General features: G+C 38.6%; 2 protein-coding genes across 11 annotated transcripts in view; one reads left to right on the top strand and one right to left on the bottom strand.

Annotated features, from left to right (window-relative positions):
- Positions 1-7: 7 nt before the first annotated feature.
- P32 (complement C1q binding protein P32) lies at positions 8-1,061 on the bottom strand. Its single transcript, XM_090178580.1, has one exon. The coding sequence runs from the start codon at positions 896-898 to the stop codon at positions 80-82; it is 819 nt and encodes a 272-aa protein (XP_090034706.1). The 5' UTR covers positions 899-1,061; the 3' UTR covers positions 8-79.
- A 236-nt stretch (positions 1,062-1,297) lies between these two features.
- Positions 1,298-18,654, top strand: part of LOC149941509 (putative receptor-type tyrosine-protein phosphatase mosPTP-1) — a 130,137-nt gene continuing 112,780 nt past the window's right edge. For all 10 annotated transcript variants that reach the window (XM_090179764.1, XM_090179768.1, XM_090179767.1 and 7 more), the window contains exons 1-2: positions 1,298-1,411; positions 1,545-2,572. In XM_090179764.1, the coding sequence (XP_090035890.1) occupies positions 2,467-2,572 (106 nt within the window). In that variant the 5' untranslated portion in view covers positions 1,298-1,411; positions 1,545-2,466. The remainder of the gene's footprint in view (positions 1,412-1,544; positions 2,573-18,654) is intronic.

Raw genomic sequence — 18,654 nt, 5'->3', positions numbered from 1 at the left:
TAATCAATGACTATTGCAAATGATTGATATTTATTAATGACCAACTAAACAATGACAACTTGGATAACATCACTGACATCTAATTTGAAACAAAACCTTTCAATTGATTTAAGAGATTAATATAAAGGTTATGCTCATAAGCGGTACAATAATCTACTAAATGGTCAGCAAACTCGTTAGAAATGCCTCTTTCTTCTAGCATATTCATTAATAAATCATAGAGGTATCCATCCATGATATCTCCTGCAACTGAATACTGGGAATCTTTGACTTCTCCTTCGTATATACTCAACTCAGAAATTTGGAAAACATCGTTGTAACCATCTTCTCTCTGTTCTGTATCCCCTAAATCTGTGGAAAATGTGCACTCGAGAGCCATGATCTTCCCACCTTTTGCTATTTCAACAGTGAAGTTTGGCTTTGATTTCATTTCTCCCATTTCTGGATCCTTGTCTTGATTAGCACTTGGTTCTTCCGCTTCTTCAGCATCAACTGAATGATTAACATTTATTAACACCGTAACTGTTTCATTGTTAAATTTCTTTGTAAGCGTGACTTCCGAGTCATTTGTGGTTATTTCAAAGCCATTGACTTGCGGGGGTGTAGGAGATTTGCGAGCTTTCATTTCAGCCTTAATTTCTTCTTCCAAGAAATCGGTCAGTTCCTTGTCTCCTTTGGTTTGCACTTGTCTTCTTCCTCCATCCAAATAACTTGTTTTGCCGTTGAGTGTGCAAAGAAAAGGTCGTTTGACGCACAGATTTGAGAGGTCACGAAAAAAAGCATGTCCCGATGCGGCGTGACAAGCCTTGGATGTAACATTTGGCTTGACAATTTGCAACCCTTTAATTGAACCACTTTTCCTTAGAACAGTTAGGAATCCTTGAAACCCTTTGTTCATTTTGATGGTTTAATAACTGATAGTTTTAATTAATATTAAGTTGAATAAGATGTTGATTACGCAAGCCTCGAATGTCTTGCACCTTGGATCCAAGCTTGCACCAACGTGGTCTTACTCTTCCAAGGTCTGTGTTACTCAGATTACTCTGAAACTTTCAATAAACGACGTGGCGCCACCTTTTTACAAGTTCAGATAGAGACCTATTTAAATATAAATAATTACTACATTTTCACAATTTATCCCCCTAAAGGGCAACCAAAGTTTTTAACATTTTTTGTGTTAAAAATTCTTAAATTAATTTATAAAACGTGTGGTTTTTTCTAACAGAGGGCGCCACTATTATCATTGGAAAAAATAGATCATTTTCGGCGCGACGCATTTTCTGTCCAAAGTGTCCATCTTCTTTCGTGGGAAATGCTGTTTTCTCTCTCCTATAGTAACTCTGCAAAAAAGTTTATGAAATATCTTCCCAATCTTCAGGTCATAGATGAATCTCTTCTTTTCCGTTACTAGGTAATTGTTTCTGTTTCATTTGTATAGTTTAATCACATAACAAAACCTATTGGTCAAATATCTTTTCGCGTCATTTAAATTTCTGTAAAAATACCCCTTTCGGAATTAACGTGTGTGTATTCTTTAATTTCAGTGAGAAGAAAATAGAAGACGTGTAAACAGAATGAAAATGATCGCGGAAGACAGCGCGGCATCGGGGAAAGGGGAAAAACAAGTTTCCCCGCCGCCCGCCGACAACGGGAGCAGACCGGCGGGCCGTCCGCGGATAAACGCGTTCAGTCTGCCTAGGATTGTGGCGAACGAGGTGGTTTAATCGCGAAGTTCCGCGGAGAGCGACCACAGACCCGAAAGAGGCCTTTTTCATCTGTCAAGTTACGAAAGAAGGAATAGGGAAGCGGAGTGAGAGAGCGGGAAAGTCAACGTCCCCACCTTATATAAAAACCGAATATATAGACGACAGTGTGATTTATATTTTGTCAAAAGTGACGTCCGCCGTTTCCCGTTATTACGAAACAAATCGTTCGCTACAGCGCGTCGCCGAGAAATATGCCCATCCATCCCGAGTGAAAGTGGCTCTTCTACTTTTTAGCCTATTTTCAATATCGCGTCTTCGTTACGTAAAAGAACCGACGCGGACTTTGGAAATGCGCCTCGACCGAGAACCTAGTCTTGGCCGCGTTTTGTCCGTTTTATGAGAAGCAGGGATTTTTTTCGAAAGTAGCTTTTGCTATCACGGAAATACAACATTTTCGAAACCCGCCACGAATTCTGGATTTCATGGCGTAACGTTTTTTTGAGGTCCCGCGTTCGCGATGGGCTCTTCGGAACATTTAGGCGGAAGAAAGTTAGGCCTGTTAGAAGCTGATCTCGGTGCATCATCGAACGGGAGTGAATTCGGGACAACGAAACTCCATCATGGAAAAACGGATTCGCCGTGTGCCTTGACCAACAGCGAAGGCTCAAGAGTGATTTCCAACATTTTCTCCCTTTGAATAAACCACCTTTTGGAATTTTGTTTTATTTTTTTGGATAATATTTCGCGCGCGACTTCGACGATGGCTCTGCGGCAACCCGCGCTTTTTCTTCCGCAGTTGCTTATCCTCTACGCTGTGGGGACCATCTTTCTAGAATTTTCAATGATCAACGGACAACAGTATTATGGTAAGTCCTATTTAATTTATTCGCGTCTGTTCGTAAGCCTAACGATAATTCGGAGGACTGGGTTACCTAGACCCCCTCGCCAGACTAGGCGCCGTAAATGAAACCTTTGATCCGGCGAATAGAAAAGAAACTTGGGGCGAGTCTAATTTTTAATTTGATCGGCGTATTACCGGCCGATAGAAATAATTTGCCATTTTATAAGGCAGAAAATTATATTTCGTAATCGATTAGACGCGTGTATGGGCGGTTTCAACCCCCTTTTGCCGAGGAAAACGACTCTAGGCTAACATCACGAAGAAGGGAAAAGTCTGCTTTTAAAAGAAAAAATCTTGTTTTATTACTTTCGTGTCTGGACGGTTTTTTCTTCGTTTTCTTCAACCGTATTAAAAGATGTTATTGCGGCTATTCCTTTCACCGGCCACAACGCGTTAATTTTTTCCGTTATCTCGAAACCCACGAACTTGTTTAATTTTCTAAATGGATTAGGAGCTTTGGAAGGGGTTCTTTTACGTAGGTTTTAACGTAAACAAAAGTTTATTTAGCTTATTAGATTATCAATTATCAAGTAGAATTTCGTTACGGTCGAAAATATCCTAGTTGTTGTTATTGAAAATGGGGGTTCTAGAGAGTGGGGTACATCAACTTGGCTCTCACGTGAACCTGGGAGGCCAAACTACCCGACTCTAAAGTGGGAAAAAGTCAGTCCGCTCGCCTTCATAATGGTTCCTATTTTTCCCGTTCACTCGACAGTAGCGATTTTAGTAACCGGGGTAGGGTGATGTTTGCGTATAGGAGAGGTACCTCTAAACCGGGGTGAAACGTCAGGTAGGGATCTTCGGAAATGGCTCCCCATATTTTCTTTTGACGCCGGGTATAGGACTTTCACAAAAGTTTGGGAATATAATAACCTTTTGGCGGCTTTTGTAGGAATAGTTGAAGGGTAAAGGTTGGCTGGAGCCGAGGGGGATATATCTCGCTTTGGGCCGCCATATAATAAGTAGTACACGGCAGGGCGAAATGGCTCAAGACAGGGAGTTTGAAGGGGCGGAGAGAGAGCGACCCGAGGTTTTAGCCCGTAAGTTTTGCCGCAGTTCCACCGGAAGTGGGGAGAGAGAATCGCCCTTTGAAAAGCAGCCCCCCCTTCGGCTGGATCAAGATGACGAAGCCCTTCCGTTTCTCTCTACTTCTGATCCTTTCCAACTTTCGAAAGACCTCGGATTTAGCGAAACAAACCAACCGTCCAGTTTGGGCTTAATGTCCGGCGCTTCTAAGCAGTGCTGATAGGATGAAATAACTCCAATGGTATCAACGAAATTTCACCAAAAGAGAGTGTCGGACACACTAATACCATAAGTGATTGTTAGTGGAAATAATTAGTGACGGATGTTGCGGAGTGGTGTAGTAGAAACGCATGGCTCCCAGAGTTCCTATAATTCTTATAAATTCCTATAATTTCAATATGCTCCTATTATAATTTCCTATTTTCTCAAAATTGTTCCTATAAATTCCTATTTTTTTCGAAATGTTCTAGTTTTTCTATAGCTATATCCAGAAATTCCTATAATTTTAAAAATAATGTATTAGAAAACAGCCTTAACGTTTGGTAAAAATTTGCCTTCTAAATAGAGCTTAGCTCTGGCTTAGGTCCGGTGTTCCCGAAAACATCAAAGGTGGGGCTCCCAGTTTCTATAAATTCCTATAATTTCAATATACTTCTATAATTCCCTATTTTTTCAAAATTGTTCGTATAAATTCCTATTTTTTGGCTAAAAATGTTCCTATAAATTCCTATATTTTCTATGAAATTTCCTATAATTCCTATAATATTTTTAAAAAAATCGCTGGGAGCCCTGGAAAGGTGTCCCCCCCCCCCCCCATGTTCATCCGTTTCACCTTTCCATAAAAACTGATTCAAAAAGCAGGGGTGTCATTAGGTTAGGGAAAAGTCAAGGAATTTTAACTGTAACCCGAAGAGTCACATACACTAAAATAAAAGCTTTAGTGAAATGATTATAATCTGATAAAAGTAAAATATAAAATTCCAAAATGACAAATTTGGCTTGAAAAAAGGTCAGGGAAAATTTGTGTTCAGGGAAACTGTACGAAGGACCGCGGTCCGAAAGCTCCCAAATTTTAAATAAATTATGTTTTAAAAAAACTCCATGAAGTAGCAGTTCTTTTTAAAATATTTACAAATTTTAAATAATTTACCATGGAACAAAAATTAAATATTTATAATTGTACAGGTGAAAGTCAGTGAATTTGAAATTAAACATGTTTGAGGCCACCCGGAAAAGGCATTGTAAGTGTCTAGATGACTTGGGCACACAGTCATGACTTACAGATGATACGAAGACTATAAGCAATGACTCGGTTATAAAGTCCGACGAACAATGTTTAGTCTTAAGTCCATTATTGTACGTCCAAAAGTATAAAATAATTTTTTTGGCTTTGCTTAAAAGCCCATTTTACAACGCGAGACGTTCTAGAAATGGTTCTTAGAGGTCGGGGATGGTTAACTTTTATTCAATAGATAAAGCTCTCAAAATTATTCGTAAAACGTTTTGATCAAGTAATTTATATTTCTGTATTATCCGATTAATTTTTTGATAAATTTGTAAAATTTATCGGAAAAACGACGTTTTTTTCGATAAAAAGCTCAATTTTACGAATAATACATGTTTTTTAATCATTTTCCGAAATATTAACCGGTAAATTTCTTTGTTTACATTTTTTTCCCGAAAAAAATCAATTTAATCATGGATAATAATTAACCGTCCCCGACCTCTAAATTGGCTCTCACATCGTCAGTAAACTAGCTCTAATAGCCCGTATCTGAAATAGCTTTGAAATTTTGCCAAAGCATACTAGAAATATAACTCTAAAATACAGAGAAGATTTAGTTGATAACTTATAGATTGTTTTATATAACCCACCCCCATTTTTGTAATATCATCCCGATAAAGTGATTATTTCAAATGACCTCGAATTAAAACTGATAATGGATATTATAGGAGACTCTAAACAATGTTTTACATTATTTGTATCAAGAATCCATTAATGTAAATTTTATGAGTTCTTGTTGACATTTACTAAACGTTTAGATATAATAAAAAAATCAGCCACCCAAGGCACCACCTTAGGCCTAAGTCATCAAGCGACTTTTGAAGCCTTTAATTCAGGTGGCCGGGTTACAATGCGTAGGAGGGTGGTGGGAAGCCCTGCATGCCACGCGATCGAGCCAACACTAACTATTACCGCTAACCTCAACAAGTTTTTATGGTCCTCTTGCTGCGAGGCGAAAGTGCTAACCACTCCGCCACCCCACCCTATATTATCATAAGTAACGTAATAAAAATAAGTATGAAAATTAGCGAAACTGATTTTCAGAGTTATTGCGCAATCAAGGTTTAGTTCAGCACAGTGCCCCTTAGTACCCAAGGCAAAATATATGACTACCAAGGACGAAAATATGCTACTCAGTTTCGTTGAAAGTTCAAGTCTGAACTCTGTGAAATATCCCCAAAATAGTTAGTGTCGAAAAAAGTTTCAGTAATAATAATAATAGCATTGAAACAATAAAGTGTCATACTTAACGTTATTAAGTTACTTATGATAGTATGCCTATTAATAGTTGTCGAAATAACCGTTATTTTCCCCGAAACAACGATATAACTATAGCTCCCAGACTAGCCCAATTTAATCAAGTTACTTGACCATCCCATTTTCCTTAGCACCTCTTGTACCGCCGCCACCACTACCACCGTCTTATCTTGATGGCCCGAAAACGTCCATATTGAGTGTCTCTTCGGGGGGGGGGGGTGTCCTAAAGATCGGCGCCTGCCCCGTTAATTGTAGTCGTCCGAGTTGGCCTCGTAAACGTCCAAATGAGGTATCAAGCCGCGAAAAGACAATGCACCGGCCGTGAAAAAAGGGGAGCTCGAAAGATGGCGGCCGTCCTTTCCGAGAGGCGTTAAGTGACGTTTTCCTGTTAGCAGTTGGTAATGGGCTGAATGACATAAATTGGGTTGTTGGTCCCCCTTTATACGTCGCGCTAAAGTCTCGCCTCTTCCCCGGGAGCTTCATTCTCTCTCTCTCGCTAATCAGACCATCAACCCCGCAGTAAGGACAAAGGTGCCGACTGTGAACGTTGATCCTTTATTCGGGTGTAAGGTGAGGGCGGGCGTCATTACAATATGTTCGTTTAATATTACGCCACTTCGGGATTGTGTTCAGCCCGAATTCCTGATGCTTCATTCGTCGTCTTTCTCCTTTTTTTTCTGGCGGTCCGTGTCCTCGGTTGCTGGAATGCCTTTTCTCTTCACGTAGTCTAATATTGGTTTTTGGCGCACCCTTTTTGGAACCCGTAGCGCCCCCACCCCTGATCTCAATTTGCTACCCCGATGTTTGGTACTCGTTTTAAGACTGTGACAGGGCCCCCAGAGGTCCTATAATTCCTGTAAAATCCTATATTTTCAAAAATGTCCTATAACATCCTATATTTTTAGCAAAATCCCTAAAAAGTCCTATAAAATCCTATAATTTTGATATTTTGCACATTTCAAATCCCGCCACTCTGTTAAATTGCTAGATTTAGCCATAGCATAAATTCCTATACAAAGTCACTCTAGTCTATACTTTTGTTATTGTTAACATTGTTAGCTACTATAGTATATTTTTGTGATGAAATGGTTCAATAGTTTCTATTTTTCAAGTGAAAATTAAAGATTTATTTCACTAAATATAGATTTTGTTTTTTAAATGCATAAAGTTAGTAAATGAAATAACATATTTAGTCCTATAAATCCTATAATTTGAAAAAATAGACCTATAAAGTCTTATTTTTCAGAAATATAATCCTATTTTTAATATAAAAAAATTGAAGACTTGGGTGGGGGCCCTGCTGTGAATAAAAGTTTGCAAGAGCATATCCGAATGTTTCTTTTCATCTTACGTGATACATATTTTCTATCATAAATGAAAAATATATATCGTTGTTTCTTATTAAGTTATTTGTTAGCTGTAGCTCGTAACCCCCCTGTCTAAAAAGGTATGATCTAGCTTCTGAAGTCTGGCGTACGTGGGGCGTCCAGTCAAATAAAGTATTACCATATTTAGTTAATCGAGAATTTTCTTATTTTTAAGTTTTCCTGAAATAACGGTATCAGCCAATATTAGAAAAATAGGCATCCCTTGTCTCAAAATAACCATTTTCTGTTGAATTCCTAAACGTTCCTACGCGCGCGTTATATTAATCCATTTAAGAAATATCTATTGCGTAAATTTCAAGTGATCTATAAAAATTTAATTTAGTGTATTATTTTTAAGCCTCAATCTAGTATTATGCTCCTAAACAATCATAAAATCGTGCGTTTATGTACGTCAACGTGGTAATCTCGGCATTACCCGTTCTATGCCTACCCTGGACTCGCCAAACGGAATTTTATTAGGTATGCCGCACTTATAACCTATTGTAATAATGACAACTGTTTTTAAATCTTATCCATGTTATTTAATTAATTATCATAATATAAAGCAATAGATGGTATTTTCGAAAATTATATAACGCTCGCGGGTATACTTGGAAATTTCTACCGTAAACGGGCCAAATTCGAAATTCCCGTCGCCGATTTACCCGGAAATTTGGTCTAGTATCAAAGATATTTTTATTTCTTAACTTGCAACTGACAAGGAGACTACCCGAGGTGTTACACACCGATTTTGTTAAAAACTCGGGGGATTAGTAGACCTTCATGTAACTTGAAAAATCCCAAAGGGATTTTATTCAATGGGCAACGGTTTTGCCATGGCAACGAAAAATGTTTTTGACAACATAAAATGGAAATTTTCCCATTGAAAATAACATGGGATTTTGACCGATTCCAAGGGTCCCTCCCCGCTGTGAAACATTTTACAAAATTGAAATAAAAATTAAAATGCCAAAATTATAAAAAAAATTATAAAAATTGATCACATTTTGATCAATTTTTGAAATATTTTTCACAGGGAAATCGGTCAAAATCCCATGTTATTTTCAATGGGAAAATTTCAATTTTAAGTTGTCAAAAACATTTTTCGTTGCCATGGCAAGGTACATGAAAGTCTACCAATCCCCCGAGTTTGAACAAAATCGGTGTGTAACACCTCGGGTAGTCTCCTTGTGAGTAAAGACTTTCTTTTAAGAATTACGAGTAATTTGCTTCACTATCGTGAAATATCAGCAACGAATTTTTTTGCAAAAACTGTGCCCGCCAAAAAAGTTAGTAAAAGACGTTGGTCCGTATAAATAGCCTTTAAAGGAAGGAGTTCATGAAAGGAAATGATGGCATTATTCTATTTAACACCCTGTATATTTTAACGGGTCAAAATATTTCCCTGGAGTGAAATTGTCCTTTAGGGTCAACCCCTAGCGCACTCGCTTTTCTCTGGGTTTTCAGGAATAATTTTATTTGGAAAAGCATAGTGGATTTTTCCTAGAAAAGGGAAAGCCAGTTTTTCCAGGGTCCTTTTCGGTGTTACGTAAAGAGAGAAGTAGAGAATGGCGCGAATTTATCGCTCATATTATATAGAGAAAGCGAAATAAACATTCCTTCTAACCCGCTTTATGCTAAAACCCGAACGAACTCTTCGAAAATCTTCCCGTAAAAACCAGCCACACTTTTTTTTTCTCTTCTTTAGAATCGATATTGGGGCACCGAATATTTCTGAATGTTTCTGTGTATAAAGGAAAATAAACTTGCCTCCAAATAAATAAAACATTAAATTTAGAGAAAAAAAAGAGTTTTTAAAAATATTAACTTTTAACCGTACCAAAAAGTTGAACACGCTTTTAAAAAACCTAATAAATAAAACTTTTGCTTCTTAAATAGTATCTTTTACGGTTGATTTAAGGGAATATAACATCATTTATTTGGTGTGGAACACCAACAGGGCCGGACTTAGATATCCTGGGCCCATAGGCAGATAAGGAGTCTGGGCCCCATTTTCACTCGCTGCATTTACTCTTATCCCTGGAACTAGGCTGTGCCTGGATTTCCCTGATTCAGCGTAGAAGTCTGAGCTCTACGGTTATATTACTAAATAAAACTGCCAGGCAGAAATTTTCGTAATTTTAAAACAAAATCTTCTACCTGGGAATTTCTCCAATATAAATTACGATTGATATTAGAGATTTATTGAAGGGTCTTCCGTAAAGATTGCTTCGCGGGTTTTATTCCCTTTAAATTAAGCGGGCGCAATGGGCTTAAACGTCTACGTCCATTTATAAATATTCCGCGAGAAAGTCATTAAAAGTCGTTGGTTTTATCTACGAGGTTCCAAATTTCCCTTGTCTTATAATACGCAATTTAATTCGGTCTGTATATTAGGGTCGTAACTCGTTGGCAGCCAGCATTGTAGGTCGCGGCGCGAACCGGTAACGAGCGGCTATATATCACCGAATCGCGGCTAAATTATAAATAGCGCGCCTAGCGGAAGAGTTAAATAGCCGACCGCGTAGGCGGGTAAGGCGCCCTGGAAGGCGGTGAGGGTGTAATTATTCCGCGGGCCCAATCGGCCCTCGCGTGTTCCCTGCCCCGCATTGCATCTCCCCCGCCTGACTTGAACGCGGCCTTCACCCCACCCCCCTTTTCATTTTACCGGTGCACCGGCTCTTTTCTCTAAAAATCTCCACCCCTCCAACTGCTCGGAAAATCCTGGCGGGTCACGTTCGTACATGCCCATAATCTACTACCATTGCTTTGACCAAATGAATCGGTACTTGTGTTAAAAAAGGGGAATACCCCCTGGCGGTCACCGTTCGTATTAAGGTGGGGGGGATTTAGTAGTATACGATCCGATGACGAAGCATCCCCCCCCCCGCGTCCCCTACCTTACCCCCCTTTGGTTTCACCAACCCCCGTACCGCAATCGATGGACAAGTCCTCGATTGACCTCGCTGGCGTGCGCAGCATCTTCCGCGCACGCGCAGTGAACCCCACTCGATACAACTTGGTTCCGCGTCGTTCCATAGCCTTATATTTAGCATCTATCTTTATAAGTTATCTTAAGAGTTGTTCGCGATGCAGGCCCGTAACCAGCCGCCAAAACTCGGGGCCGCTCAAATACTTTTGGGGGGCGCCAATACCTTGATACTAAAAATCGTAATTTTTAACTCCCACTCCTGAAATTAGTAAATATACCGAAATTGGCTTTATTTTGTTATTTTTGAAATTATGAATTTCGACTTCGTTGAAAACAGAATATTTTCTAAAAAAATACTGATGTTATATTAGTTGGTAGTTGAGTAGTTTTTAGGTCGGTCGGGTAGGGGGCGCTGAGCATCCCCTGGCACCCCCTCCCCCCCCCCATATAGGGCCTGTCGCGATTGAGTTGGAAAATAAACCGTTATTTAATGCATATCAGTATCGGCAGCTATTGTTTTTTCATAAGTTTTGTTCTATACATTTTTACTTTTTTTTTCAAGTCGGAGATTTCCTTTAAAAAAAAGCCTTTCGGGTCGCAGCAACCTCTTTCACTGATTAATGGAGTTAAATTACGGTTGAGACTTTTTTTAATATTTGAAAAACGATTAGCGGCTTGTTTTAAGCCGATTTTCTTCAACGTTCAGCTGTAACCCTTGGGATTTCGTTAGTGCTTAGCTGGCCCTAGTTAAGGGTTTTGGTCGGCTTCTTGCAGGACTGGGATTTGCAATCTAATGATTTTTCAAAGGAACTAGGGAACTTTTTTTTCGTTGGGATTTGGGGGCGTTATTTTTTCTCCTCTGGTAGAAATCGCGGATGCTAGCACGTTTTTTTCAGCCTTTTTTCAGCTTGTAAGATTTTAGCTTGTATACTCTCGACATTTTTAATGGTCAAATTAACCGGTTTTCGAATGATAAATTTAAATTTAAAAACCAGGGTTGTCTAATTTAAATTTGAATTTAATCAATTGATATGATAAAAAAAACATTGATTTAAATCGCAGGCTCAAAGTAAATTGAATTACAAGTAGTAATTAAATTTAATTAACATTGAATAAAATTACCAATAAAATGAAGCGTAAAATATTTCAAAACGAATAAAATAAAATCGATATAAAAAATCCGATTTGCATGAAATGATTCGATTTTTAAAAAAATTTATTTTTAAATATCAACAACCCTGTATCAAACTATATATAATCGTCCAAATAGCGTAACACCACCAATTATAAGACCATAATCGGTACAGGAAAACTAAACATAAGCAATTACTTTGTAGCGAAAGAAAAAAATTACCTCGTTAGGAGGGTCATGTAAAAAAAGAAACGATGATAAGGTAAACATCGTGATATAACGAGAAGATGAAACGGGTCTGAGAGAAAAACACGAACATTAACCACAATATCGTTATTTCCCGGAGAGAGATTTGGCGAAGGAGCGAGAAAATATATAAGTTATCCCTTCCAAATTACAACAACACTCGTCTTAAAGCGAAAAACTTTCCTCCTCCGCGGGGTGAATGAAACGGCAAATAATGGGGGAGAGGCGGCCATTCTCGATGGTCAGAGGGTCCGAAAATAAGCGACCTCATTTCCTCGATTTATATCGTGGCGTCCTGCCATTTTTACACGAGCGAAGACGCCTGTTATAGATAGATATGTATAACATTTATTTCCCCCTTATTCTTCTGGACTATAAGAAGACACGGATGGTCGGGCTCGCCATCTTCATTCTCCCATGACGCCCGACGCCCCAATACCGCTAATATTCAGATTGCGGGTTTCCTGTCATTTCTGAGCCCAAAATCGACGATTGTTCCACACTTTTTATTTCTTTTTTGTCCGTTGCCTCTGGTTCCGCCGGGTTGAACTGACCGTCCTTGGCTCTCTTTTATATGCTCAGATAGTTCTTAATTCTTCCGACGCTAGACTATCATCTTCCACGCTGTTTCGCCCTCGTTTTGAGAAGAGAGACCCCGTATTACACGCCGCGTATTGTTCTCTAAGGGGGCAAACGTCGATCCCTCGCCTGGCGCTTCTTCCCCGAATCAATCGGCCTTACTTTACCCCGCTTCTACAAGTACGACTCTATTAGCAGGTGGCGGGGACTAGGAATTGTTGTATCTATTCCGCGGTTCCTCCGTGTATAGAAGCTAAATGTAATTTATGTCGTTTTCTCGGTGTCTTCGAGGAACTCTTTAATTACTTCGAGAAAGCTTCTCTTTTCCTCTTCTTTGTCTCTCTTTTGAAATTTCTTAGGCCTTGGCCGCGTTAGCATATACCCGCTTATTTTAGCTTGTATATTAGCGTAATATTATCTCCCAACAGAGGCTTTGTTGTGGCTGGGAAGAATTTTCGCTTTCTGCTAATTTTTAAAGGAAGCGTATAGTTTTAACCGTTACGCGAAATATTTTTTATCTTCCAGGAAATTAACGGGGTAATTTATTATTATTTTTAAAGTAATTTGCTTACGTATATTTTTAGAATTACGGTCTTGTACATCAGCGAGTGAAATTAAACTTTATGTTCCGCTTAATTAGGCTTATATGCAAATTACGACATTTTTAACGTATGTCGACAAATTGGTATAATTTAATTGGGGGTTATTGATATTTGGTTCCTTTTATTAGAAATACACCTGTACTATCTTGGATTAATTATGACTCTTAAGGAAAATTGTTTACTACATCATTTCTTCGTAGTGACGTCAAGAAATATAGAGTGGTATCGATCTGTAGCTTTGGGCTATAGCCGCCATTTTGAGGGCAGTTTTTTTATCTATAGGAAAAAACGTAGGTGACGTCGACATACGTCACGCCGATATAAGCCACGTTCACACTTACCCCTAGAATCGCTTCGTTTAGATAACTGGTTTTTAAAACCAACGTGAGAAATCGCTTCGTGTTGGTTCGGGAAGCAACTCGTCCAAGTCGGTTCGCTTACAATCGCTTTCAGAACGATAAGGCGGGCAAGTAAAATTTATCGTATTTTCCAAAATAATGGGAATAAAATTCTAAATAATGTCAAATAATATTACAGTATGTATAGTAAACATTGTTTTGGGATACCTTTTAGTATTTTCAAAATTCTAGTCATAATTTGAAATGGCGTTAAGCCTTGGCTATAAGCGAGCCGGGGTGAAGTGATTTTGCACGTGTGAACCAAGAATTATCGTCGGCGGTCAAAACTGCCATTCAAACTGACCTAAACTGGGTTTTAGGCTTTAGTGTGAACGTGAACTTTATTTCCGAGGCTTAGCGAAATTTTCAACGCTTTCAAAATGGAAACTAACGCTTACTTTGGCCAAATAGTGATGAATTATTGAATCGGAACGAACGTTTAATTGTTATTCTCCATTGAGGTAATATTTTTCGACTTTGTATGGAGTCACGGAGTTTATTAACATCAGCAATTTAATTGGGCTGATCAATAATAAAAAACTACCGTAACTTCCGGTTTATTGATTTTCTAATCCTTCTACTAATTTGTCAATTTTTGAAAACAATACTAAACGCGTGTCAATTTATTTGGGGGTAGAACAATAATTATTAAAATTTAATACCATATACACGTAGTGCTCGGATTTCGATTAATTTTTATCCATGAATAAAATAAGCTCGGCGATATTTAAATAATATTTATTTAAATAACCAATAGTTGAATAAAAATTGTAAAATGTTTAAATAATCGAAAGTGAATAAGCCTATTATTTAAATAAAACAAACAATTATTTAAATAAATGCCACTTTTATTCAAATAAATGCTTGGTTGCGTAAAAAACATAATTAAATAAGTTAAAATGATATTCTTTTTACCAACGTTTTTTAAATAAATCGGAAAATTTGTGGATAATGAATAAACAATTCCGAGCACTATATACACGTCAGCATTTTATTTTTTATGTTTTTAAACCATTATTAATTACGCTCCCTTATACAAGCGTATATATTTAAATAAATTTTAATATAAAATATAACCCCTGGCTAACTATAAAAAATAATAATTTAATTAAAAGGAAATTAGGAAGGGAAAAATCTAAAATTTTCGCTGACGCTCATGGGCCGTATAAAAAGTTTCCGAATCAGCCAAAAAATAAGGGTGTATTCATTAAAAAAAAATTCCAAGTGGGCCAGTTTCCCATCTTCGCTCTCGAAAGATAAGACCAGACATCTTTTTTTTTATAAATCAAAAGATAAAAAAATGTTTCATCTGTATAGATGAAAATCGAAGATCTTGCCCGGGTAGTCCCTCTTAATATGAATCCTCCCCAGAAAAGAAAGGCTGAAGAAAAAGTCTGTTAATCGTACTTTCGGAATTACGATGCTCGATTCTTCGGGATAGAGAAAAAATAACTTTTCTTCTCTTTTCTTCTTGAACGGGGAGAAAACTTTTTTGGCTCTTTTTCGATCGATCACGGAGAGCGCGGCCTTACCAAATTGGGAGGAGCCCCTTCGAGCAATTTCTGTCTAAAGACAAGAAGCCATTTTTACCCCCCCCCCCCTCGCGTTACCTTTTGTCGTCGCCTGAAAACCAAAACCACGTATCGGCCTAAAATAATGTAGGCGTACGTTTTAGCTAAGCCCCCCCCCCCCTGAAACGGTCGCCATGACTTTAATTTTACGTCACAGATAACGAGGTTAACCACCACACGATATCCTGCGAAATAATCACGTGACCACCATTGGCGTCTTAATGTCATGGCCGACCTATACACGTTACCATGGCAACGAACACCAGCCAGGCACCCACGAGCAAGCTACGTGCTTTTTAAAAAATTGATATCTTCTCGAATATTTGTGACACTAGGAGCAACAAACACAAGGAGAACGCAGCTAGCCTTTAAAGGGAATATAACCTCAGGTATTTGGTGTGGAACACCAACGTTTGAAGCTCTGGCCGCTCTTGCCTTTGGCTTTAAAAATGTTTGGCGCCACTGTACAGAGAAACTTGAAAAATTAAAGGGGTCTTCCATAAAGATTGCTTTGCAGGTTATATTCCCTTTAAACACGCTTACGAAGGGTTGTGTACGAATTTCATTTGACGAGCGTCACGAGCCTTTACGCTGAAGGTTTTACGGGCGGGGGGGAAGCCAATTTCCGAATTTTCCCCTTCCGACGGCAGCAGGCGCTAAAGCGTCTAGCCAATGAAAAACGTACGCAAGAAAATCCACGACTTTTGACGGGTTGCGTTCTCCTTGTGTGGGGTGTTGTGTTTGTTGCTCCTAGGTGACAGAAGATCGCGATCTCCCTCACTTGGTACCATAGTAGGTGTTTTTATATATTAACGCGGCCTTCTTGTTTGAATGTAGCTACTACGTCACAACTTTAACTTTGGTAATATTTCGAGCGCGCGCTAAGGGCGCGAGAAACGTCGGATTTTAATGTGCGCGTGCAAACCGCGCGTGTCAAAACTATTATAATAAAGCTATGACATCGTGACGTAACATAAAAACAAGTTTGGCAAGCGTATAGCTGAATTTATAAAAAAGAGCTATTCATCAAATAATTATATAACTCTTTACAGTCAAATCGAAGTAACTCAAGTTACGTGGTTTTGGAAATCAGCCGTCGTTCTTATTTTGTATTTTTTTCTTTTTTGCTGACATATTCTTCTCCTCGGTTTTCTGCCATTATTATACAAAGGCTTTAGGCTTTAACTATAGTCTGGTCGTAATTGCACCCTCGAAAGAATTGGACGGTGAAGGTTTTGCTACTCGTTAACAACTTCAATATCTCCTTACTATAGGTATGTTGTCTCATTTTACGCCTGGAACCCAAAATAACTAAGAATTCTCAAAATAAACTTTCAATTTAGCGCGCCGTTGGGGTGAACATCAGTGTCTCTTTGAGAATGAGGACCATTATGATTAACTATTGCCACTGTCACAGCGGTGCCAATGTCTATTTCGTTGGTGGGAATCAATTTTAGCGACTTAAGGGGGCTCCCACCGTGTCATTAAAATACCAAAAGTCCCCATTTATCTTTCAAGATCCGTACACTACCCTCTTTCAAGGTCCATACACTACCCTAAAACCTGGATTTGATCCCTAAAGTACCCTATTTTCAATAATTTCACGGAAAAACACCATCGGTTTAAAGAATGTTATTATTTTTAAGTGGTTAAATGAGTATATAATAAGTATAACTTTGTCGCAATTAAATTATAAGGAAATCTTTGAGATCCGATAATTAGGAGCCAAGTTAATTTTTGGGATACATCTCACTTTACGATCCCCATTTGGTTCCTATAGTTTCAAAAATGTGTCTACTAATTTAACGTATTTTTACGTGTAAAGGTTTTCGGTAAGACCCATAATATTGATAAAATATAATTATAGACGGATCTTATTGTTAACCAGGTTTTCTTTGTTAAAGAGTAGCGCTACATTGTCGCGTCACGCTCTGCTGGCGCCACCTAGCGCTTAGTGATTTCTTATATTATCAGTATACGTGTAGGGTTTTTGTTTGGGGATGATGAAGTTGACAAGTTATTTAGTAATATGAAAACGCGCTAGTCATCGGTTTTATTAGTTCGGGGAGAACCTTTGTCTCCTCGATTTAGTCCGTGAATTGGCCCCTTATCTTTTCATAAAAGTAGCAGGCAACTCGATAACGCTTCTAAATCTCTCTCTCTTTATAGCGTTTACGTCGTAATCATTCCATGCAATGTGCTTTAACTGAGTCACGACACTCGTTCGGGTGTGAAACGTCGCGTTTCATTTAAACCGTTTCAATTGATGTTATTTGTTGAATTGTTAAATTCAAGCTGAACCTTTCTTACCGAATGCTTTAACGCACCATCGAGTGAATAATTCAATGCCGAATTTTTGTTGGCCCCCAAAGTGTTTCAATATTGCAAACCCCCCATAATGTTTCAATATTGCAAACCCCCCATAATGTTTCAATATTGCAAACCCCCCATAATGTTTCAATATTGCAACCCCCCAAAATGTTTCAATATTTCAAACCTCCCCATAATGTTTCAATATTGCCAACCCCCATAATGTTTCAATATTGCCAACCCCCATAATGTTTCAATATTGCCAACCCCCATAATGTTTCAATATTGCAACCCCCCAAAATGTTTCAATATTTCAAACCTCCCCATAATGTTTCAATATTGCAACCCCCAAAAATGTTTCAATATTGCTACCCCCCAAAATTTTTCAATATTGCAAGAGCCCCCAAAGTGTTTCCTTATTGCAAGAGCCCCTGAAAGTGTTTCCCTATTGCAAAAGCCCCCCCCCCAAAGTGTCCCAATATTGCAACCCAATCCCCAAAATGATCCAATATTGCTACCCCCCAAAATTTTTCAATATTGCAAGAGCCCCCAAAGTGTTTCCTTATTGCAAGAGCCCCTGAAAGTGTTTCCCTATTGCAAAAGCCCCCCCAAAGTGTCCCAATATTGCAACCCAATCCCCAAAATGATCCAATATTGCAAACCGCCACTTCAAGTGCAAAATTTGGGCTGCTAGTTGTTTTGTAATCCCTAAAATTCTTTAGAACGCTTTGTGGGTTATATTATCTTTAAAATCTGAAAATTGTAATAATATATAATCAAATATATAACATTAATTTTATATAACATACTATTAACGTTATTATATGTAATGACTATAGTATTGTAAGATTTAGGGACGACCCCCGATGTATAGTTATTCCATCAATTTTGTTTTCGCGTTTGACGATTTTTCAATAGTATTTTGTGCCGTGTTTCAAGAGTGGAGGGGCTCTTCCCCGTCATAATACACTTCCCAAAATGAAGAGGATGAAGCCATTGAAATTTCCACATCGCCCTAGAAGAATAGAAGAATGTATTCCGTCGCGTGTATAGGAGCGTCATCAGTTAGGGCCTGGGTGCCTCCTCCTCGAACAGAGCCAGCCAGAGAGGGGGTAGGGCTCCTAGGGGATAGTGAATGATTTTCGCCCGAGCTAAGGGCCCCGAGGCGAAAAGCTAGTTTCAGGAAATTGTCTGTCGTCTGCTACCAAATCAAAAAGTTCGACTTAAGGAGTCCAGCGTCAAGTCGAGCGTAGACTTTACCTTTCACCCTCGTTTCTAACTATTTATTGAACCCGAAATTTCACTCCCCCCACGCTTATTAAAATCGCTATTGTTGGGTGTG

The sequence above is a fragment of the Leiobunum rupestre genome, chromosome 6 (assembly GCF_980474605.1).
Source record: "Leiobunum rupestre chromosome 6, qqLeiRupe1.1.hap1, whole genome shotgun sequence".
NCBI classification, from domain to species: Eukaryota; Metazoa; Arthropoda; class Arachnida; order Opiliones; family Sclerosomatidae; genus Leiobunum; species Leiobunum rupestre.
This window is presented reverse-complemented; position numbering and strand designations above follow the sequence as displayed.

Bases quoted from the DNA above. Each gene is read 5' to 3' on its own strand.
- P32 (XM_090178580.1), bottom strand. From the start codon at position 898: ATGAACAAAGGGTTTCAAGGATTCCTAACTGTTCTAAGGAAAAGTGGT.